The sequence below is a fragment of the Orcinus orca genome, chromosome 4 (assembly GCF_937001465.1).
Source record: "Orcinus orca chromosome 4, mOrcOrc1.1, whole genome shotgun sequence".
NCBI lineage: Eukaryota > Metazoa > Chordata > Mammalia > Artiodactyla > Delphinidae > Orcinus > Orcinus orca.
In genome coordinates, this window is record NC_064562.1 from 5251374 (window position 1) to 5276278 (window position 24905).

General features: G+C 44.4%; 1 protein-coding gene across 6 annotated transcripts in view; it reads left to right on the forward strand.

The window, feature by feature from the left end:
* Positions 1 to 24905, forward strand: part of RAPGEF2 (Rap guanine nucleotide exchange factor 2) — a 245375-nt gene that overhangs the window by 61187 nt on the left and 159283 nt on the right. For all 6 annotated transcript variants that reach the window (XM_033421514.2, XM_033421520.2, XM_033421515.2 and 3 more), the window contains exon 2: positions 19618 to 19688. In XM_033421514.2, coding sequence (XP_033277405.1) covers positions 19618 to 19688 — 71 coding nt within the window. The remainder of the gene's footprint in view (positions 1 to 19617; positions 19689 to 24905) is intronic.

The window sequence follows — 24905 nt, forward strand, 5'->3', positions numbered from 1 at the left end:
TGAATAAAGCCAGCTGTGAGTAATTATATTTGATATTTGATTTCCAGCTATTTTGTTGAACTATTATTGGCTCTCAAGGTATTTGGATATTAATTAAATGATGACTTATTGTGAAGGAGTCTTGTTTAATGTTGACTCAAATAGAACATTTAAAATGGGCCACCTGGTGCAAAGTTTTAATTCTTTCCGGTGTAGCTGGTTGTTTTTTTTTTTTTTTTTTTTGCAGGAGACCTGGTTACATGTGAATTTCAGATATAGCTGTTATTTTAAAGTCAGTATATTTTTAACTCAGAGGAAAATGTAGGGCTCAGATCTGTTTCAGCAGTGATTTTCTCTGTATTATATATGTATACATGAATAGAATTAAATGTATCCGCTCTCTGTCTGAAGTTTTTCAAACCCAGGTTATCATCAGTGAAGAACTCATGTCAGGTTGAGTATAGAAGCAGGTATTTTGTTTTTGTTTTTTAGCATGTTGGCCATTGTACCGTCAAACTGCGTAAGCAGCGGATATTGTGGGAGATTTGAAAAAAAAAAATCACAGGGGATAAGAGAAAGCAGCCACAAACAGAAGAAGAAAGCGAGGCAAGAAATGGGTAGTAGGAGCTGACAGTCGTGGGTTAGTCCTCCAGGGATGTCGGGAAAAGAGCAGAGGCCTGAACTGGAGGCCTTAGCAGCTCTGGCAGGAGGCACGTGGAGGTGGTTGTGTGCACAGGTCCAGGGTGCCCCCCGGAGGAGAGACGCGTGCGTTGTGCAGGTAGCAGTGACCAGACGCGCCTTTGCCCCTCCTCCTGCATCGGGACCTCGGTGCCTCACGCTGTGAAGTGATCTGAGCCTCAGGACCAACCTCACCACAGCGGCTGGCCACGGGGCCTTCTGCTGCTCGGGTTCCAGAATCCAGCACTTCTAGCCATTTCCTGGGGTCGAAGGCGAGTAGGAGGGAGGTACGAGATAGGGTCCCTCCCCGGGATACGGCCTTACCCAGTATTGCTCGTATTGCCCTGTTGCTGCAGGTGTTTCATGTGTATGTTGAAAAATACCAATGGTACAAACGAACGTTATCTGGTCAGTTGCTTATGACTGAGAAGAGGGGAGGGGAGCGTGCAGCAGAGTGGCCCGAAAAGGCCTCCTGGAGGGTGTGAGTGGAGGTGCCCATCAGGATGGCGGGCAGGAGGCTGGGAGACAGAGCAGCCTCCAGTGGAGGCTGGGGCAGAGGAAGTGGGAGGAGGCTGGAGTGGGACCTGGGGGGCACCCAACCCGCTTGTGTGACAAGATGCAAATCGGGGATCCAGGGAAGTGTTCCCCTGGTGGAGGTGACAGCCTCTCTAAAGCTGTCCAGGGCCCCTTATTTTGTTTGTGTTATGCATGATAAAAGGGAAGAAAGCCCTGAAACTGCCCATGCCATTGGAAATAGAATGGAAAAAAGAGTGACAGGAAGCTTCACGGGATTGAAAAGACTAATTAAACGTGTGAAAAAAGAGAAAAGAGCCGCTACAAGGAGCAAGGACAAGTTGGAAGATAGCTCCTCAGGTTTTCCCTGGAAGAGCTGGGCCCCTTGAACCTGTGGCAGAAGAGGAGAGATCAGATGCAGCTAGTCTTTGGGGGTGAATACGATGTGGATTTCAGCTACCATTTGAAGTGATGCTCCAGCAGCTTCAGAAGGTAACCGCTCGGGGGCTGACTGGTGGTTTGTAAGAGCAGTCAGGATCGAGGGTTACTTGTAAAGATGGGCTGAGAGCAGACACGGTTTCCCAGTGAAAGGAGCCTTATACAGAAGAGTGAGGTTCGAGGACCAGCCCGGTCCTGGCGTTGGGGAGACCCGTGCAGCCTGCAGAGCCCCTTGAGGGGCCCGGGAGACCCAGGGGGAGGGGTGGGCAGTGCTGTCCCGCCCCTGACGTGTCATGCTCTCCTCCCTTTGCGGTCTTTCCTTCTGACTGCTCATCACTATCTAACACTTTCGATACTCTGCTTAGTCCGTCTCTTTGCTCCCACTGGACCCGCATGTCCACAGGTCAGGGGCTTTTGTCTGGTTTGTACACTGGTGAATCCCTAGCGTCTAGAACAGTGCTAGGCACGGGGTGGAACAGGCAATGCTAATTCGTTTGAAAGAGATCCTTGGTGATCTCTGAGAAAGGGATTTCAGCAAAGTGAAGGGCAAAGATCAGATTCTAAAAGGTTGTGTAATAACTGGATAGTTGAGAAAAGGGGTAAGAGGGATGAACCTCTCACTCCAGAACCTTGGCAGGGAAACAGAGCTGCTGCTGTGAGGACTTTGGAAGGTCAGGTGAAGGAGGGTCAGTGGGAAACCTCTGCGTTTCTAAGAAGAGAATTGGAGGGGGTGGGGAGAGCACAGTGTTGAGAGCTGAAAAATCTGGGGGTGTGGTTGTTGCTTGTGTGATTCCGTGCGGACGTTTGAATGGCTTACTCATTTCAGAAAAGACACAAGGGGTGGTGAAGCAGAAAAAGTATTCATTCTGGGTTTTTTTTTTTCCGTTCTTTTAAAATGTGTGAACATTTCATTTTCGCTCAGGGTGCTAATACTGACGGCAGGGTGGACATGAGTGTTTGGGGGTGTGATCAGTGCTACCAGACTGTTTTCTGCGTTTCAGATTTGTGCACTCAGTGCTTCACTCACAAGGTAAAATTGGCCCCCTTGGGCAAGACTTGTATGCGTAGCTGGTGGAATCCCCACCGGCATTATGAAGTAAGGGGTTTCAAAGGTTACATGTGGGTCACTTCAGTGACATCTAATAATTACCTTCCCGAATAAAACAACGCCTTGGGCCCAGAAGAATAAGAAATGTAACAGGTAGTCTTTATCTGCCGTATAATTTAGGGTTAAGGAGGGGAAAATGATACACAGGGACAAGTAGTCTAATGTAGTAGATTTAGTTCCATACTTATCTAATGTTTGAGTTACTAACGTTTTCCACTCAAAACGAGGATTAGCTGTCATGAAGTGAAATTTTAAAAAGGCAGGGATTAATGTATCTAAATAATGTCCTTAGCATTGGTCACCTTTCCAAGTGACACAGTTCTTATGAAAACCCGTGCTGTTGCTCAGAACATTTTTAGACCATATCATGGTGGAGTTATTAGAGTTGCTTAGTGAACCCCCCAGGGAAGGTACCTCTTTACTTCATGTAATTGTATTTTATTTTTGATCCCGCTGGAGCTTACATGGCCAACTCATTCCCTAGGCTTAGTTCTGGGTGAACGTTGGATGTTCTCAAAAGCCAAAACTCCCAGAAATAACTGCTAGTGATAATATGCAAAAAGAATGTGTTTTCAGATATTCTGGTTTTAAAAAAATTTATTGAAGTATAGTTGATTTACAATGTGTTAAATAACTTCTGCTGTCCAGCAAAGTGATTCAGTTATACATATATGTATACATTCTTTTTCAAGTTGTTTTCCATTATGGTTTATCACACGATACTGAATATAGTTCCCTGTGCTATACAGTAGGACCTTGGTGTTTATCCATCCTGTATATAATAGTTTGCATCTGCTAATCCCAAACACCCAATCCATCCCTCCCCTTGGCAACCACAAGTCTGTTCTCTATGTCTGTGAGTCTGTTTCTGTTTCGTAGTTAAGTTCATTTGTGTCATAGTTTAGATTCCACCTATAAGTGATATCACATGGTATTTGTCTTTGTCTAACTTACTTCACTTAGTATGATAATCTCTAGGTTCATCCATGTTGCTGCAAATGGCATTATTTTGCTCTTTTTTGTGGCTGAGTAATATTCCAGTGTGTGTGTGTGTGTGTGTGAGTGTGAGCGTGAGTGTGTGTGAGTGTGTGTGTGTATATATGGCACATCTTCTTTATCCACTCATCTGTCAGTGGACATTTAGGTTGTTTCCATGTCTTGGCTATTGTGAATACTGTTGCTGTGCACACTGGGGTGCATGTATCTTTTTGGACTATAGTTTTGTCAGGCTATATGCCCAGTAGTGGGATTGCTGGGTTGTATGGTAGTTCTATTCTTAGTTTTCTGAGGACCCTCCATACTGTTCTCCATAGTGGCTGCACCAATTTACATTCCCACCAACAGTGCAAGAGGGCTCCCTTTTCTCCGCACCCTCTCCGGCATTTATTGTTTGTAGATTTTTTGATGATGGCCATTCTGACTGGTGTGAGGTGGTGCCTCACTGTAGTTCTGATTTGTGTTTCTCTCATGGTTAGCGATGTTGAGCATCTTTTCATGTGCCTGTTGGCCACACAGATGTTCTTCAAGCATATGTAGCCTCTGCGGACGGTCAGCTGCTGGGAGTGACAGAGGATGGTGGTGCACGGCCTGTGACCAGAGAGGGGGCGGCTATGCCCCCGCCTCCCCTTCTCCTCTGCCTGGCTCTGTCTCAGTTCATCCTGTCGTTGGCACTTGGCTCTGACAGTAGACTGGATGCAGGGCAGTGGGGGGCTCAGGCCCCCCGAGTTCAGCCTAGCCGGTGGTTCTGTCAAGTTGGGTTTCATCCCCAGAGGCGTGCAAATTTATTTGACTTTTTGTCAGAGGGCATTGCTGTATAATTTATCATTGAGCTGTAATAAATTTAAATAACTCAATAAAGATATACCTTGGGAATGACACTGCTTTTTCTAGTGCTCAGAGGACTTGAAGCTAAATGCAGGGTCTAATCACATGTTCCTGTGCGTGGTAGGTACTCAGTGGCAAGTCGTGAAGGGTGAGGTTCATTAGTTCACTGTGTTTGTGTGAGGGTCCCGGGCCCCCAGGAGAATGTGTGTGATGTGGTGCAGATAAACCTTCTGATGAACAGCTGGCAGTGGTGATGGAGCGGTGGAGAGCATTTGTTGAGTTTGGGCATTAGAAAACTTGTTTTCTGATGCCTGGGGCTTACAACTGAGTTTCTATCTCACATTGTAGTCATCTGTGAGGGAGTTTATGGGTCCTAACAGATGGAGTGTCATTCTTCTTTTTCCTTCTTGTTTCTTTGTTGATTATCTTTAAAAAAAATTTTTTTCGGAGTATAGTTGATTTACAATGTTGTGTTACCTTCAGGTGTACAGCAAAGTGAATCAGTTATACAGATACATGTATCTATTCTTTTTCATATTCTTTTCCGTTATGGTTTATCACAGAATATTGATATACCACAGTATATAGATACTGGTTTATCACAGTAGAGTTCCCTGTGCTATACGCTAGGTCCTGATTAGTTATCTGTTTACATATCGTAGTGTTTCTTTGAGGACCAGCATTTGGTTGAACTGTCTCCAGGACGGCACCCGGCGTGGGGCTGTGTGCACAGCGAGTCTTCCGTGCCTAGGCTTTCCCTGTGAGCCAGGGGAAGGGTAACGTCTAAACAAACAGATTTTGGGGCTCTTCTCTCCCCACATTCTCTGTTGAAATTTGGGACTCAATAGCAGTTGTCATTGGTATTAGGAAAAATACGAGCTGTGTTTAGGATTCTTTATTTTCGAATCCAGCGGTTCACTACTTCTTGCAGCACTGTGTTGTACTTTAAAACCCGAAATCGCCTAAGAAGACACAAAGGAAAAACTACAGTGCTGTTCCGAGTATGTCGCCTGGATGTCTCTGCAGCGTGGCCGGAGAATTCCTGATGCCTCCTTCGCCCTGTGGCACCCGACCGCCTGAGATTGCCATCGTTGTTGTTAAAAGCGGAGTGATAAATATGGTAGCTGGGGCCCAGAAGGTGCCTGCTCTTGGCCAAGGCTCTGTCCTCGGCACTTTGTGAATCTTCCTTTAGATACTATCATCCTCTCCAGTTTGCAGGTGAGCAAACAGGCACAGAGAGGCTGAGTGGCTGCCGGGAGCGCAGAGCCAGGACTGGGGAGCCGAGGGTCCGAGGAGAGGTGCCCGCAGGGTGCACCCCCGTCGCCTGCCCTGCCCAGAGCATCTTGCTACATTTTCTGCAAATTTTCCATTCTATTCCAAGACCCAGCATTCCACCAGAAGATTATAATGTTTAGAGATTTCTTTAATAAAAATTATTGAAAAATCTCTTTTGGGGGGGAGGGTCAAAATACCTAGTGTGCTTTTCTCCGGAAAGTTTTGAGAATGAGAGCTGGAAGAAAGAGGTGAATAGTTTGGGGAATTTGCGGTCACCCCTCATCCCCGCGTTAGCGGCAGGCTCACCTAAGTGGGTGCCCCAGGTTCTTAGGTTTCATCGAGTGAGACCCTTGACCCTCCTGACCACCGGTCAGAAATTGAGGTGCCGACATAACGTGGGCAATTACAACAGACTTCTTCTACTAATGATATTCGAACAATGAATTACCGTCACCTAGTATCAATATGGTTTCAAAGGATGACATTATAGAAGCAAAAAGAAGCATGTGAAAGTGGCGATGATCCCCAAAGCTGAGCTCTTTAAGCTGAGCCCCTCTGGCTCGTCCAGAACCTCGTACAGCACCCTTGTTTTTTCACTTTGCCACATGCTAGAGAAGGCCTTCGTGTGGACCTACGTTTGGAACCCCTCCTCGAGGCTTCTTTGAAATTTGTCCTTTACCAGGAAAAGGAAATTTCACAGCTTCCTTTTCCTTCTTCCTGTGTGGATCCTCTGGTTCTAGGATGAAGTAGCTGATCAGCAAAGCCACCTCCCCTTTATCGCACTGGCCCTGGAGTGCCAGGCGTTCTGAGTTCTGAGCAGTTTAGGAAACGTGGGGCTGGGGGCCGCCTTCCCACCTTCCTTCTCATTCCCCTTCCGGCTGTGACGGCTCCCCCACCGTAACCGACTTCACCAAGGGCTCTTTGTCTCCTCCTGATTTCTGGAGGGTCTTGGTAATAATGCTCGAGGTCTCCGGGGATGTGTGTGTGTGTGTATCTGTGTGTGTGTGTGTGTGTGTGTGTGAGCATTGCTGTTTTGATGGCCAAAGGGTTCTTTGTTTTGTTTTGTTCTGTTTTTTTTTGCGGTACGCGGACCTCTCACTATTGTGGCCTCTCCCGTTGCGGAGCACAGGCTCCAGACGCGCAGGCTCAGCAGCCATGGCTCACTGGCCCAGCCGCTCCGCAGCATGTGGGATCCTCCCGGACCGGGGCACGAACCTGTGTCCCCTGCATCGGCAGGCGGACTCTCAACCACTGCGCCACCAGGGAAGCCCAGCCAAAGGGCTCTTGATTTATGAATTTTATTTATGAATGTGATGGTGTCCAGTGTATAGATCAAATATACACATCCACAAATTTAAGCTGTCAGACGCACGTGGTACATCCTGTATAGTCGGGGGCAGTAGGACAGCTATAAAGTAATGATGTTAGATGTTAACTTCCAGGGAGAGTTTGAAACATGATTGAAAGGTAGGATGCTTCAGAAACTACCACCTGCTGTGCTTTCCAGTGGAGCACTTGATTAGAATTATTTATTTATGGACAGATCTGAAAGAGACCAATTTCGAACAGTATCTAAAATGTCTTTAGCGTTTAGTTCATTTCTGATGAACATAGCTGGAAGGCTTTCATTGATTAGGTAGAACATTCGCATGTGCTTCTCCTGTCCGCTTGAGAAATAAAAAAAGTTTGACAATCAGTAATGCTCTTGGTGGTTGACTCCTCGGTAAAACATTCAAGATGGGAAAAACATATGTCAAATTATTTTTGTCTTTTGTCCTAGAAAAATAGCAGCAATGCCGTTTTCTATATTTAAAACCTGCTTTCATACGGGAGTGCTTCCTTTCTGCCAAGAGGCTGTGGACAGCCCGTGTCCTCAGTGACCTGCTCTGCTTTGCTTCTGTTACGCCAGGACTGTGCGAACCCAGTCCTGCAGGGATGCTCAGACTGGCACAGTGAATGGTTCCGAATGCACACCTTTCAAGGAGCCTCTGCAGTTAGGTGGTCTTTGGAACTGGGGGCGTCCTGAGGGTAGTTCTGCAGCCCTGGGCCCTTGTTGCCCAGGTTTTCGGTGGGCTCTGCCCCCTCCACCCATCCGCACCCGCTCGGTTCCTGCAGGGCTTAACCCGAGCCAGACCATCCCTGGGGAACGAGTGCCACACTGGGCGCAAGGTTGTAACTGTGTCCTTAGAGGAGAACTGGGTGGAAGGGGCATGTTTGGCTTTTTTTTTTTTTTTTTCTTTTTTTTAAATTGAAAGGGAAGATGGTCCAGGAATCATTTTATCCTAGTTGGGGGTGGGGGTGGGGCGGAAGGTGTGTGTGTGTGTGTGTGTGTGTGTGTGTGTGTGTGTGCGCGCGCGCACATGTGTGTATGTATACAGCTGATTGACCTTTCCGGTTGTACTTAATCAGATGTTTAAATGTTAACTTAAAATGTGCTCATTCACTGCCTGCTCACTTATTCACGGAGAACAAAAACCAGACTGGCATTCAGTTCACGGCAAATCATTTTCTAGTGCGTTCATCTGTGTCCGTGCAATTCAAATTTGACTACACATTTTGCAGTCTGAGGGATTAAAATAAAGTAGATACTTCACAGTGAAGATCTGTTGTGATGTTTGTTCCCGCTGCCAGACAGATGTGGATTCGGGGGAGGTGTCAGCTTGGTCGTGGGCATTGTTCTGAAGTGGAAATACACATACTGACCCTTGAAAACAGGAATTGTGGACTGATTTAGACACTTGATATTTTTCTTATTTGTCCGCCCGATGAGTTTTTAGTTACAATGAAATTGTTGATTTTTTTCTAATGAGAAATTTTAACCTTCACAGACCAAACTTACTTGCTCTTTTCCCCTCCGACACGGCGGTGAATGCAAGGGCGTAACGTGTGTCTCGGTTGCTAAACAGAACGCTGCCCATTTAGGAACATAAGAGCTGCCACCGGATGGCTGCTGTTGCTGAATCATTTAACTCTCACGTTTTCTTCAGTGAGGGTGAGGATTACGTGCGACACGTCCTCTGCTCCTTAGAATGTAGGAAGTACTCCTCTGCCTCTGCAGCTCATCTCCCCTGTAGTGTGAGGCTCCTGGGCTCCCTGCTGCCAGCTAGAAACAGAGGAGGAGTGGCAGCCTGTGCTCTGCTTAACCCCGAGGTCTGTTTTGTAATTTTCATGGCTAATTCAAGAGGTACTTACCTTATAATTATCCCTGTCTCAAGTTTAGGAACTGTTCAAACACTCTCTTTTTTAAAGATGTAGGAACATCTGAGGAAATTTTGGACAAACAATTGCTTGAACCTGTATGTTTTACTCCTGGGATTCCTCATCCACGTGTCTTGTAAAGATGCAGCGCTCAAGAGCCTGGGGCTGAAGGAAGGTATCCAGGCTGAGTCTAGATGACCAGTAAAATAATCACCAGGTTTTCCTGCGGTTTTTGTTTTTTTTTAACATTTTTATTTTTCTGCATTTTGATATGTGCATTTGAATGAAATCAAAGCTCTGGGGGACTGTCTTCCTTTCGGGTATAAATTAGTAAGCTCAGAAACAGCCTTCATATGATTTAGGGTTGAAATTGCTGTTTAAGAACAAACTTAAGAGTTTTACTGAATCACTTTGCTGTACAGCAGAAACTAAAACACAACATTGTAAATCAACTATACGCCAATAAAAACTTAAGAAAAAAACTTTATTTTTAGGACAGTTTTAGATTTACAGAAAAACTGAGAGGATAGTACAGAGAGTTCTCGTATGTCCTCCACACAGTTTTTCCTATTATTAATATTTTACAAGGATGGTACACTTGTCACATTTAATAAACTGATACTGACATGTCAAAAAAAAAAGTTTTACTGAAAGTCATGCACTCCACCATGGATTTTTCCTTACATTTCCCTGAACTATGTGATGATGTAATTTCCTGGGGTGTGAGGCAAGAGGGCCCCAGACAGCTCAGCAGTGGAGTGATTGGACATCTTTGTTTTAAACGCTCTGGTTCTTTCCCAGGGTGTGTAGGGTTGAGGGCGGTACCCGGTTTAAAATAAGATTTCTCCCTGCTCGGGATGGTAGAAATGAAGTGACTTTAATGGGAGTGTTGGTGGGCCCGTTTCCTGTCCCCCGTCCCCTTTCATTAGGAGCGGAGGAGAAAGGACGGTCGTGGTCTCTGAGCCACCCTCAGGGATGCTGTAAATGTCCAGTCTCCTACTTACACGTGCACGAGCAGTGGGCGCGCCTTGTGAGACCCAGGCCTAGAGGGACCACCGGTCCGCTCTGCCGCCTGGTGGCCGTGTGCACGCTTGCCTCAGTCTGTCCGGGTACCGGGGCTGAGAACACCTTTCCCTGTTGCAGAGATGAGAAAGAGGTGTGAAAGAAAGCAGTGACTTTGGGGTGTCTGTTCTCTGACCGAGGAGATAACAGGTGCCCCCCGGAAGGTAAAACGGCTGCACGGAGCGCACGTGGGGTGCCCGTGCGGGTTTGCAGCCCGGGAGGCTGTGACGGCTCAGGAGGGAGGTCCCTGCAGGCAGGGGGTTTGAGGGGCTTTGTGTTGGGCTGCACCACGCGCTGCCGGCCGCGTGCATGGAAGGGGTGCGAGGGTCGGTGACGGGGGGCTCTCCTGGGAAGCCAGCCAGGGGAGCCCTGGAGGCAGGCGGTGACAAGCTTCAGAAGTGCGAGCAGGTCTGTGCTCTGCGCGCGGCTGGCACCCCCGCTCCGGTCCCACCGGATGTAAAAGCTGGATTGATACAGCAGGCCATCCAGGGGCCCTTGACATGTTTCATGAATAATTCACTTGACTTTTTTTTTTTTTTTTTGGATAGAGATACATATGAAAAGGATGCAGTGATTTATACAAAATCTGATGTATATAAATTTCAGGGATATTTAAAATTTTGTAATTCTTGGCGTTCCTGTGTGCCTGTCTGCAGATCTCATAGGTAAGGAAATCAGCTACCCCACTTTTCAAGGGTCTGTATGTGCCGTGTGTCGTTATGAAACGGTATGTCATTTTGGTGACACAGCCCAGCCAAGTAGGTGGAGTCATGCTGGTGTGCGGACAGAGTCTCGGTAGCACGTGCAGGGTCTCACGTTGGGCAGCAGTGGGGAGGACGGCCTGGGCTCTGCTCCATTTGACACCAGCGCTCATGTTCTTTCCACTATCTGTCCGAGGATGGCTTTTACGTGTTTCAGCATAAAGAAGTGTGGCCTCTCCCAGGTAAAACTTTTCAGCTTACCCCCGTGTTGGTAGACACAGCAAAGTATGCAGACCTCTCCCCCTTCTGACCCTCCCCCGTGCGCCGTGGCCTTGAGCTCGAGCCTTGGATAGTCTAGCTTTTAACCTCCTTGTTAATATCGTTCAGAACTAACTCTCATTCCTTGCTAGTGGTCCCTGGCCAGGAAGGCTGCGGTACCTTCTTGTCTTGACGAGGGAGAGCAGTTGGCTCAGTAGCATGCTTCCTGGTCCCGGCAGGGCAGGCAGGGCGCCTGGGTCCCTCACCGCGTGGGCCTCCATAGGCTGCAAGCTCTAGCGCGGGCTTGGCCTTTGCTTCTTTTATGTGATTGAGATACAGTGTTTTTTTTTGTTTTTTTTTTTTTTGGTGCACAGGCCTCTCACTGCTGTGGCCTCTCCCCTTCCGGAGCACAGGCTCCGGACGCGCAGGCCCAGCGGCCATGGCCCACGGGCCCAGCCGCTCCGCGGCATGTGGGATCCTCCCGGACCAGGGCACGAACCCGCGTCCCCTGCATCGGCAGGCGGACTCCCAACCACTGCGCCACCAGGGAAGCCTGAGATACAGTCTTTTTAAAGGAATCAACCGTACTTGTTTTTTGTTTTAAAAAATTGGTAACCGGAAGGTTGTACCTTTGACCACCTCGCTTCTGGTTATAGTTCAAATATGTAGCTCCATAATGTGAAACAAAACTCACTTTAAAGGAAAAGGATATATTCTTTCTCACAGTGCAGTGCAAAATATGCGTCTGTGGAGGGTGGGGGGGAGGTGGAGGGTGCGTCTCCTCTTTCAGCGCTTCAAAGATCGTGTTAAAATAGACCGTAAGTTGTTAGCCAATCCCCATGCTGCTAAGCTAGGAAATTAAAACCTGGTTTTCGGTGAATTGTAAGTCTGCTCTGAAGCCGATTATACCCTGAGTGAGCCTCTAAGGAGGTGCTGGAGAACGTGCCCAAGATGTAGGAGCTGTGCCTGGCTTCTTCCGGTTGAGCTGGGTTGTGTTTACACGCTCTGGGCGAGATGATCCTTTAGGTTGTGAACAGTCGTTCTCCCAAACGACGTAGAGGATGCTTTTGGGTTCAGATACATTGTTTACATTCGGGACTAAAAAAAAAAAGTCTTTTTCATGGAAAACTGCATTCCAATTGGCCGGTCAGTGTTCTTGTCTGCTGGGCTACAGTGGTTTTATGACTTTTCTCTGCCTTCAAATAACATCTATTTTTAAAAAAGGATGTCCTTTCTAGAAAAGGCCTATTGTTCTGAAAAACGCTGCTTCCTGGTTAAAGCAATCTGTTCCTGTTTGTATCCAGGACTAGAGAATTGGGGGGGGGGGCGGGAAATAGCTTATAGTTTTTGAGGGCCCTTTAAAATAGTAATAGTCAGATGGGTTTTATTTGCCCTGGGAGGTGCAGTGGGGAGGTTTGCAAGTTGTTTGCAGGTCATGGTTTCTGGACAGAAACGACACAGTTTGATGCTTTAGGTGATGTAGTGCTGCAGCATTTTTTTTTTTTTTTCCTATAGTCAAGTTTGTTGAAACATAACTTCACTCTGAATGTCTCATTTGTGTAGAGAGAGAAAAAAAAAAAAAGAACCCAGGAGTGTAAGTCCCTGAAGGGCACGCACTTCCCTGTTCCCCTTACGAGGAAGCTTGCTCTGAGATGCTGCCCACGCGGCAGATACCGGGTTGGTTTGAGCAGCAGCACTCCTCAGCACCCACCCTTGTGCCTTTTTGCTCCCTTGCTGGGTGAAGGCTGTTCCTTACCAACTCCTGGGTTATTCTAACAAAGGCCAACCGCAAAGGGGAGATGAGGGTTGAAACCTCCACGTGGAAAGTGGAGGAAGCGTGAGGGGCGAGCTCGGAGGGGCCAGGCAGCTCCCGGCAGAGCCTCTGTCCCCGGGTCCCCTTCCTCGCGTCCCCGGTGTATTTCATTTCTGAAATCTCCTACCACCTAGAGGTTTGTTTGGACTGTGGAAATGCAGATGCTGACCAACAGGTCCCCGGGGAAGATGCGGCAAAGCCCTAGGGATCACTCACGTTTGTGTTCACATCATCTCCCTTTAGCTTCTAGACCAAGGCAGGGTGCCCAGAGTGACGGCATGATGCGAGGTCGCTGGACACCTGGGGAGAGGGTAGAAAAAAATTGATAAGAAGATTCAAAAGGCCATATTTGCCTATTTCAGAATACCGCCCAATCTACCTTGCCCCTAGGAAAGAAGAAAACGTGTGTTCCTTTTTGCCTTCCAGTGTCGTTCACGTCACCTGCAATCCCTCATCACTGGTAAACCTGCTATTTGGCCACCAGGCTCTGTGTTGCAGGGAAGTGTGGCTACACGGCCGGCCTTCCTTTAGTTTGCAATCTCCCCGGCTCATCTCTGCTCAGTTGTCTTTCATCCCTTGGAGTCTGAGAGCAGAGATTTCCCGATGCCTTTTTCCTAAGCTTTCCTACTTACCCAAACCTGTGCTGGTCCCAAGTGAAACATTGCATGGACTTGTTTGTTGCCTGCCGTCTAGATGTCAGTTTCTTACTGTTCCTTCTGTTAGTTACGAAGAAGAGATCTCAGGCTGAGGTGGAATATATTTGTAAAGTCGTCTAATTCCAGCTAGATGAACCAGCCTTCAGCGTGAAGGCTTCGTGTTAGAATAATGACGTCTGCGCCTCCAGTTTCCAGGCTCCTCGTGGCATAACCAGGTAAAAGTTTCCTTTGAGATGACTTCTTCTAAGAGTAATAGAGAAACTCTGGACGTAATCGTTGAGTTCATTGAAGAAGCTCATGGTCTGGCCACACATCTAAAATACGCGACACAGTTGCACCAGATTCTTTGGTTCTGTATTGCTTGACAGACACATGTTTAAACTTACTCTGCCCCCAAACATCAGGATTATGTGCGGTGCAGGTGTTTTATTTATGCAGCTACACACAGACAGAAGGACAAACTGCATTTTAAATTGGCTCCTGCAGTAATGGTGTAACGCACACGCTCAGTGCATATTACAGGCCCTGAAACAGCTTCCTGACCTGTCACTTATGTCAGCGCCGTATTGGTAAGGGCACGCAGTGGTCCTGCACGTTTTTATGAACTAATAAACAGCCGTATGGAATCTGCAGGTTTTAGTTACGCATATTGTCTTAAGATGAAGAAATAATGGTAGTAGTTATTGTTCATAGATAGATTCTGTGTAATCATGCAGGTTATGCATTCATACTCAAAGTTGCTAAGTTTATGGGTGCAGTGCTGACACTCGTAATGGGCGTGACATCATAACTTATCCAGGAAGGTGCCCTCGTCCAACTAGGAAACCCCATAACGTTAGAGAGCGACAGACGAATGAAGCGCCGCAGCATCAAGGAACGCGCCTCTTTACTTGGCTTCTGCTTTGCCGGCTTGAAGGAGAAGACACTCGGTTACGTCCAGGCCTGTTGTCTTTGAAGGGTTAGGGCTGTTCTTTTGCTCCACTCTGACTCGAATCTTCCAGATTCTTGTTCCTTGCAGGTTTCTTTCAGACTTCTGCCTTCCCCAGCTTTCGAAAACCCCTATTTCTTTCTACTCCTTTCCTAAATAGACATTTTTGGTCAGTGTAAATGTTATATTTGCCCGATGAAGGTTAATGAACATAATCGTCTTGTCTGCTTGCTTAGATGGAAGTACTGCGGGCCTTGGGCAGCTTGTAAGGGGCTGATTGGTATTTCAGTGAAAAAAGTGTAAAACTTTCGTGTTAGATTCAGATGATAAGCTCTTCAGAAATGGGAGGGTGGCCTTCTGTACTATGTAAGGACTGCAAGTAGCACATCTTTGTAATACCTAAAAGAGAATGTGAACCTTAGCGTTATTCAGAAGGACTTTCTGTTATAAGTATTAAAGAAAACTCATTAATTAGGACATTCTTGTTGGCTTTCCCTACCTGCAAATAGAATATTAAGACTGGGGTACGACTGCGTCTAAAGAAGGGATTTATTAGCTTTAGGAATGCACTCTGGTAACCGGATGGCGGGGAAGGTTTCGTTTTAGCTTTCTTATTTGTATTGCATTTTTAGGTCTAGACTTAGATTTCAATCTATAAATAGCTTTTAAAAGACTTATGGGAAATAACAAAACTACAGATGAATAAAATTAAAGTCCATCAGTTTATTTGAAAGTTGACCATTAGAGGGCGACACTTTAAACTTCTAGTATTAATAAATTTTAAATTGGGACAATTGAGAATTATAAATGAGGTATTTTTTTCCTCTTAACACATCATAATATTGTTTTAAGGTGTACAATACTATATTTTAGGCTGAAAACCTTCTTGGAATCCTCTTAGGAAGGTTTTGAATTCCTTACCTAGTTATTCTGTGAGCCACTGTCCCTTCCCTGTGCCCTTGATACCTGAAATCTAAGCGCACAGATAGTTTGAACTATTCTCAAAGGTATCCCTAAGGTTGCAGAAATTTTTTCTTAATCAAAAGAGAAGATTAAATTTAACCAAAGTAGTGCAAGATTTGTACACTGAGAAGTAGAGAACATAGTTGAAAGGAATTAAGGAACACCTAATTCAATGGAAAAACATCCCATGTCATAGATTGGGAGACTTGCTACTGTTATGATGGCTGTACTACCTGAACTGATCATCAGATTCAGTGCAATCCTTATTAAAACCCCAGCTGGCTTTTCTGCAGACACGTGCAAGCTGATTCTAAAATTCAAATGTGAACACAAGGCACGCAGAAAAGTAGAATAAGGTTGGAACACTCACAGTTTCTGATTTCACACTTGCTCCAAAGCTGCATAAGTGAGACAGTGGTCGTGGAACGAGGATGGACATACAGACCAATGGAATAGATCTGAGTCCAGAAATGAACACTGGCATTTATGGTCAGTTGATTTTCAGCAAGGGCACCAGTACAATTCACTGGGGAAACAATAGTATTTTTAACAAAGGGTGATGGGATAGCTGGATATCTGCACGCAGAAGAGTGAACTTGGACCCTTACCTTACTGAATATGAAAGTAATTAAAAATGGATTGTAGACTTAAATGTAAGAGCTAAAGCTGTGGAAGAAGAAGCTCTTAGAAGCAAATATATTAATGAATTGTTGTGACCTTGGATTAGATCATGGTTTGTTAAATGTGACTCTAAAAGCATACGCAGAAAAGAAAAAGTAGGTAAACTGGACTGCATCAAAATTAAGAACTTTGTGCTTCAAAGGGTACCATCCAAGTGAAATGACTGGCCACAGAAAGGGAGAAAATATTTACTGATAATGTACCTGATAAGGGTCTTCTATCCAGAGTACATAAAGAATTCTTAAAATGCAATAATAAAGATACATAACCCAATTAAAAAATGAACAGCAACTGACAAAGGATTCATCTCCAAAATATACAAGCACCTCATGCAGCTCAATATCAAAAAAACAAACAACCCAATCCAAAAATGGGCAGAAGACCTAAACATACGTTTCTCCAAAGAAGATATACAGATGGCCAACAGACACGTGAAAAAATGCTCAACATCACTAATCATTAGAGAAATATAAATCAAAACTACAGTGAGGTATCACCTCACACCGATCAGAATGGCCATCATTCAAAAGTCTACAAACAGTAAATGCTGGAGGGGGTGTGGAGAAAAGGGAACCCTCTTGCACTGTTGGTGGGAATGTAAATTGGTGCAGCCACTATGGAGAACAGTATAGAGGTTCCTTAAAAAACTAAAAATAGGACTACCATATGGCCCAGCAATCCCACTAGTGGGCATATACCCGGAGAAAACCATAATTCAAAAAGGGACATGTACGACAGCGTTCATTGCAGCCCTATTTACAATAGCCAGGACATGGAAGCAACATAAGTGTCCATTGATGGATGAATGGATAAAGAAGATGTGGCACATATATACAATGGAATATTACTCAGCCATAAAAAGAAATGAAATTGAGTTATTGGTAGTGAGGTGGATGGACCTAGAGTCTGTCATACAGAGTGAAGTAAGTCAGAAGGAGAAAAATACTGTATGCTAACATATATATGGAATCTAAAAAAAAAAAAAAGATTCTGAAGAACCTAGGGGCAGGACAGGAATAAAGACACAGACATAGAGAATGGACTTGAGGACAGGGGGAGGGGGAAGGGTAAGCTGGGACGAAGTGAGAGAGTGTCATGGACATGTATACACTACCAAATGTAAAATAAATAGCTAGTGGGAAACAGCTGCATAAACAGGGAGATCAGCTCGGTGCTTTGTGACCACCTAGAGGGGTGGGATAGGGAGGGTGGAGGGAGACGCAAGAGGGACAGGATATGGAGATATATGTATACATACAGCTGATTCACTTTGTTATACAGCAGAAACTAACACAAGATTGTAAAGCAATTATACTCCAATAAAGGTGTTAAGAAAAGAAAGAATAAATAACCCCTGGGGGAAAAGAAAAGTGAACAAAGAATTGAATAGGTATTTACCCAAAGATGTACGAATGGCCAATAAGCACATGAAAAATGGTCAGCACCCTTGGTCATTAGTGAAATGCAAATCAACACCTTCAAACACACCTGGGAAGGCTAAAATAAAAAAGACAGACGTTAGTGTTGACAAGGATGTATGTGGAGAAATTAGAGTCCTTAGACCTTGCCGATAGGATTATAAATGATGAGCCACTTAGGTAAACAATTCGGCAGTTCCTTGAAAAGCTAAACACAGAGTTACCATGCGAATGAGCAGTTCTACTCGCAGGTATACATATACCCATCAGGACTGAAGACGGGTGTGCAAACAAAAACGTATGCATGAGAATTCACAAGAGCATTATTCGTACCGGCCGTAAAGTAGGAAGAACCCAAATGTCCGTCAGTGGATGAGCGGATAAACTGTGGCATCTCTCTATAATGGAGTACTATTCGGTGATACAAAGGAACATCTCGTTACCTGCTGCAGCCTAGATGAACCCTGAAGCTATTAGGCCAAGAGAAAGAAGGCGGTCACAAAAGGTCGTGTGTTTCCCTTGTGAGATTCCATTTACACGAAATGTCCAGAGGAGGCAAATCCATAGACACAAAGCAGATTAACAGTTGCCAGGAGCTGGGGGAAGGGAGGATGGGGAGTGAATGCTACAGGGTGCGGGGTTGTCTTTTGGGTGGTAAAAATGTTCAGGAATTACGGTGGTGATTGACGAACACAAACCACGCAATTATTCACAAGTGATAAATCTTGAGTTCTGGCGAGTCTGGCAGCCCTGGGCCCACTCACAGCGGCTCATCTCTAGGAGGAGGGGGCAGCCCGGGTGGAGCCAGGGGCCAGGGAGGGTCATGCCCACTTCCTGGATTGGGTCCTGTGCACAGTGCGGCTGTGGCCCCCTGCAAGAAAAAAAGAAAAGAAAATGATGTGTGAATTGTATCTCAGTAGAGCTATTATTTTAAAAGGGTAATTTTACAAAGTTCTTAAAATACATTTGTTTTACATTTTGGCTAAGATTTAGGGGAGGAGTAAATGTAGATTTGTATTCTCGAGATCAGAAACTGCTAGATATTCACTGGAGTCTTTCTTTTTAAGTTTGTTTTTTTTAATATTTGGCTGCATTGGGTCTTTGTTCCAGCTCGTGGACTTTCTCCAGTTGCGGCGGCCGGGGACTACTCTTCCTTGCGGTGCGCGGGCTTCTCATTGCGGTGGCTTCTCTTGTTTCGGAGCACAGGCTCTAGGCGCGTGGGCTTCAGTAGTTGTGGCACTCGGGCTCAGTAGTTGTGGCTCGTGGGTTCTAGAGCGCAGGCTCAGTAGTTGTGGCGCACGGGCTTCGTTGCTCCGCGGCATGTGGGATCTTTCCGGACCAGGGCTTGAACCCGTGTCCCCTGCATTGGCAGGCAGATTCTTAACCACTGCGCCACCAGGGATGCCCCCTCATTGGAGTTTTAAAATACTAACTTTTGTACATCCAAAACTTATATAATATTGTACATCAACTATACCTTAATTAAAAAAAATACTAATTCCCTGCTGGCTTGCATATAAATGAATATAAACAGGATTTTGAATTTTTACCTGTTCTAAACGTTCATGAATAACTATGAATCTTTTTTTTATGTATTGTAATATGATCTGGAAAAGCAAGGCATGTCTTTTTTTCTAAAAGAGAATATTTAAATTTAAATATTTCTGCATATAAGAAATGTCATTTGGTAAAAATAGAAAACAATTGAATTCATGCTCATTTTTAAGTGTAGGCATGAAATAACATGCATTAATTTTATATTGACTAAGAAAATCATTTAATGATGGAATTGGTAAATATTTATACTTTAAAATTAAAACTTTACATTTGATATTTTGATGTAAAAGCTGGGAAATAGGTGATAACAATTTATGAGGAATTTATTTTTGTAAATTTGAGCCAATTTAGTTTATATTTTAATGGCCTTTCTGTGTATCCCAAAGGCAGTTGTGATGCATGACATTTTGTGCAGTCCAGCATTTCTCTGAATAATGTGATTTTTGATGTCTAAAAGCTTGTATTTAAAAAAAAGCTATTTTAAATTTGGTCTGTTAATATAATGCCTTATTTTAGAAGCCTCTTTTCCTGACAAGTTTAATAATTTCTGTCCTCTTTTTCAAACAGGATCTGGAAATCGTGTACTCCTATTTACATGGTATGGAAGCCTTATCCAACCTGAGGGAGCACCAGCTTAGGTAAGGCATTTTAATATGAATAACAGTAGCATGCTTGGATTTTATGTGATTATTATTGTTTAGAAGTAGGATTAAAGATGACTGACTTGTGAAAACTCTGCCTCATCTGGCCTTGTAAGTTTTACATCCATATAATAATTTCTGACGTTTCTGCCGTAGTGATCACCTCTCTGCTTCCCGTCCCTCTCCCTGCCCTCCCCACCTGAAGTAATAAACACCACTTGGTGAATACACCGAAGGAGCATTATTTGCCATCCTGGCAAATAAAAATCTGCTTCCTAGCGCTCAGCTACATAAGAAACCAGAATGTGTTTAACTGTTCCAAGAATGATTCAGTTCACTGTTTTAGTATGTTCTAGGTCTTTATATATAACATATTTATTGCATTAAGTTGACTGCCCTTTTCTGGGAAATTCAGTTTATACCATAGTTGTTTTTTATATAGTCCATTCATATAAAAATCTTACCACTTCTCTTGTGCAGTGATACAGCAACCTTATTTATGGTTATCTGGGCTTACATTAAAAGATCAGAAACATCTTGTATAATCCAGTGATTAACTGGAATAGAAAATAAAGGACCTTAGGAAGACGCATTACATATAAACCCCAACTAGGACGTTATGGGAAAGTTTTGTTGTCTCCAGCTACTTTTGATACCAGCAGTTTTTAATTATGAAAGGAATACGTTTTCTGTGTATTTCCCCTTTACTCTTTAAATACTAGTTAATTTGTGAGCATGTCAATTTCATATTTAGTTGTTAATTGAAAAAAGTGTCAAGAGGATTGAATACTTCTAAAATTGAATTTGTAATGAAAATGATTTAAATTAAAGTTTTATTAGAAAGAGCGAAACCATTGGGAATTTGGAAGATGGCTCAAATTAAAGCAAGGATAATTTCTAAAGTGTGTAAATTTCATTTTATGTTTTTTGATGACAGCTATCCTAGGAAAAAATTATAGTGCCAATTGTCTGTTTAATTGAATGCAGTTAACCTGCAAACGCAAATGAATTAATTAATATGAAAATATAAGTGTCACATTGCCATATGCATATGACTACACATGGATAATATTTCAATAATATTCAGATATATCAATTATATAATGTGTGTCTATAGTATATGTAGTTATAAAATTACTTAGGTAATAGTAATTTGGTGCAATAGAAAAAGGAAAATTTTAATACATCTTACGAATATTTTTAAGATTACGAAAGTAGAGGTAATACAATAAAGCCCTGTACGCCCACTAACCATTTTCTGCTATTTCACAAGTAAATTTTGGTTAGAAACAACTGACAACTTCAACAGTATAGCTTAGCAGACTTAGACCTTAAAGAAGTCTATTTTGGAGACTGTTCAACTTTGTTGGCATGAACTTACAAGGAGTCACCTTTAAGATGTGTCTCTTGTTCTGCTTGTGTCAAAAAGTCGTTTGTTTCTCATATTTATGCAAGACATCAACTAACTTGAGTCCTTTTTTAGAAGAAGATCAGGATAGCAGAATGAATAATAGCAAGAAAAGAAGCACAGATAAACTCGATGACTTGGATAAACTGCTTTGTAATAACTACCCTTTCTGGGAAAAGTACGTCTTGTCTTAATTTAGAGAAGTTATTTCCTTTGAGTTTTATAAATAAAATTTTACCCCTGGGATTAGTAGAGAAGAGTTAAGACTTCCACACAATGCAGTTATCCAATTTTAGCAAAAAAAAAGCTCTTCCTCAAGGTTGTCCAGGTCTGTTTATTGAGTGCTGGGCAGTGGAACACTGGTCTGCTAGGAAGGGGGGGGCTTTCCACTTTGGGAGCCTCACTTTGTGCACCGCGGGGCTGTCCGTATGCAAGCAGCGCGTTGATCCTGAGCAGTTGGTGACGTGCAGTTAATTGGCTGTGTTGCTGTAAGATCACACACTCTATACAATGGAAAGGTTTCCGGGTCCTCACTGACATACTGTACGTCTTTTCCACACAGCATTATTTTTCTAAGGTTTACTCCCTTCATACAGGTGGGTCAGAAGCAGCATATTTGCAGAGAGGAGGAGGAAGGTCCAGTGGGAGTGGAGGCCAAGAATCTGTAAAGAGCAGAGTGACTGGGGCCACTCAGTGTGGGAAGCAAGAGCCTGCTGAGTTATGTGTGTGTGTGTTTATACGTCTATACATACTACACATATATAGTATAACATATGTGTGGTTATGTGTGTGTACACATATGTATACACACTACATACATATAGTATAACATATATATGGTTATATGTGTGTATACATATATACACACTATGTATATAGTATATATATGTTGTGTGTATACGTATATATACACACACTACATATATAGTATAACATATATATGGTTATATGTGTATATACATATATACACACTACATGTGTATATATACTATAACATATATGGTTATGTGTGTGTACATATATACACACTACATATATACAGTATAACATATGGTTGTGTGTGTACATATACATACACACCACGTATATATAGTATAACATATGGTTGTGTGTGTATACATATATATACACACTACACATATATAGTATAACATATATGGTTATATGTATGTGCGTATACATGTATATATATATGTACACTACCTATATACAGTATAACATATATATGGTTATATGTATGTGAGTTTGTATACATGTATATTCTTTAGCATTATGGATGAGCGTAATTATTATTATACAGGCAGTTTTAGACCTTAAGGAACAACTAAAATCTGGCTAGTATATTCTTTAGGAATTCAGGGAAGATCAGTATGCTTTTGATGAAACATTCCTTAACAATGTTTAAAGAAAAAAAAAACATTTTGGTACTGTTTCCATTTATTTAGAACATTGTCCTATAGACGATTTTATCGTGATTTTCTCGTGGCGCTAGGTTAGTTCTTTTATGCAGTCAGCAGTTATCCAGTGCAGTCCTACTACCTGCTAGACATCCAGGCAGGCCATGAAGAAACAGCAGTGAACTAGACCAAGCCCCTGCTGTTCCTAGTGGGGCAGACAGGATTTAGATGTTAGCATGTCGGGCATGGTAAGAATGGACGCTCGGCTGCTTTGACTTTGTGGCTGAAAGGAGGGAACACTTGGGTTGGCTCAGCTGTGCGGAGAGCCCTGCAGTGCCTTTGGGCCCCCGATGCCCACGGTGGGAACAGGCAGGGGCCGTGGGAGAGTAACTATAGGATGCTAAGTGTAGTCAGCAGCGCAGGGCTGCGTATTCAAGGATAGGAGTTTGGATTTTCATGTAAAGGCAGTGGAGATTAAGAGCAGGTGTGACATAGAAGCCCGCACACCGCAAGGAAGAAAGATCCCGCGTGCTGTGACTAAGACCCTATGCAGCCAACATAAATAGATAGATAAATAAATAAGTAAATAAATTTTAAAAAGAGCAGGTGCGAGGTGATGTGACGTCATGTCTGGAGAATGGACAACAGGTGTGCAGAACGGACTCAGAATCTACCTGTGTGGTCCTGGTAGGAGATGACAGTGGGATGGTGGCTGAGACTGGGTTTTCACCGGCAGGTGGTGAACGTGGTCTACCTGGGAGGGTGGATTTTGGAAACAGGACGTGGCGGAAAGATGGGATTTGAAGGAGAGGGAGGAGAGTCAAGGATGGCGACTCCAAGGTTTTGGCCTAGACGATTGGGTTCTGACTGTGGGAGAGCAGATTTGGGGGGAAGGAATTTAAGAGCTGTTGAACATTTTGAACATGGAGCGGTTATTCCACTGAGTAGGCATTTGGATGCGTGGTGTCACGGTGAGAGGTTAGGTGTGGGGCATGGCTTTGGAGCATCAGCTTACGGATTACATTAAAAATCACAGACTGGGGCTTCCCTGGTGGCGCAGTGGTTGAGAGTCCGCCTGCCAATGCAGGGGACACGGGTTCGTGCCCCTGTCCGGGAGGATCCCACATGCCGTGGAGCAGCTGGGCCCGTGAGCCATGGCCGCTGAGCCTGCGCGTCCGGAGCCTGTGCTCCGCAACGGAAGAGGCCACAGCAGTGAGAGGCCCACGTACCGCAAAAAAAAAAAATAAATCACAGACTGGATGAGGTTACATGGTGCAGAGGAGAAGAGGGCGGACAGCCCCTGGAGGCGATGCATTTCGAGTCAGGTAGAGGAGTGAGAGGGGCAGAGAGTCCAAAGGAGACTGAAAAAATGACGAATAAGAGGAAAACCAGGAGACTTAGAGCAGAAAATGCTGTAAGGAAAAGGGAGTCATCATGTGTTGCTGAGAAGTGGCATTAATACAAGGTCAGAAAAGATTTAGATAACACAGAGGAAGCTGACAGCTCTCAGAGTTGTTTTTGTTTTTTGGCCGCACGGCTTGTGGGAGCTCAGTTCCCCAACCAGGGATTGAACCCAGGCCCTGTCCGTGGAAGCGCGGAGTCCTACACACTAGGCCGCCAGCAGCTCCCCCCGACCCCCCTTTTTGTTGAGTTTCAGGGACCCAGTGATGGAGGAGAGGGAGGAGGGCGAGAGAATGGAGACGGTGTATTCCCGTAGACAGCTCTAAAAGGAGAATTTCTGTTGCGGGAAAAGCGGAGTATGGATGGTAGCTGGAGGCGGATATGGGGCCAAGCATGTCTCCTTCCCCACACAGTGGGCGGTCCGCATAAGGTGTGTTTGTGTATTAAGGAAGCGATTTAGGAGAGAGGGGGAAACGGATGATGGTGTGGGAGGGGTGAGCCTGCAGGAGTACAGGGTCAACCGTAGAAGGACCAGGATCCAGTGAAAAGGGTGTAACAGGAAACAGGGCAGAGTCGGTTACATAATTTAAACACCCGGTATTTTTAGACCCATTCCTTGTGTCTCTCGTCCTTTCCTAGGAAGAATTGGTCCGATGCAGTCTATTAAAACTTTGTTTAATGATGTGTATTCAAGGTTCGATGCTACCTTCTGGAGTTAAGTGGAAGTTTCGGGTAAGGGATTGAGAGGCTGAGGGGGCCTTTGAAGCAGGGTGCTGCCTCAAGGCAAAAGAGAACCCAGGAGGGTCGTTTTCAAGTGAAAAATCAGGAGCGTGCAAACAGCGGAAAGATGGATGTGTGTTGATCCCAGTGTTTTCACAGATGGGGACTGGTAGCCCCGCTGACCGAAATGGCACTGCTGTTGAAACAGTCAATTTTTTTTTTTTTTTTTTTGCGGTACGTGGGCCTCTCACTGCTGTGGCTTCTCCCGTTGCGGAGCACAGGCTCTGG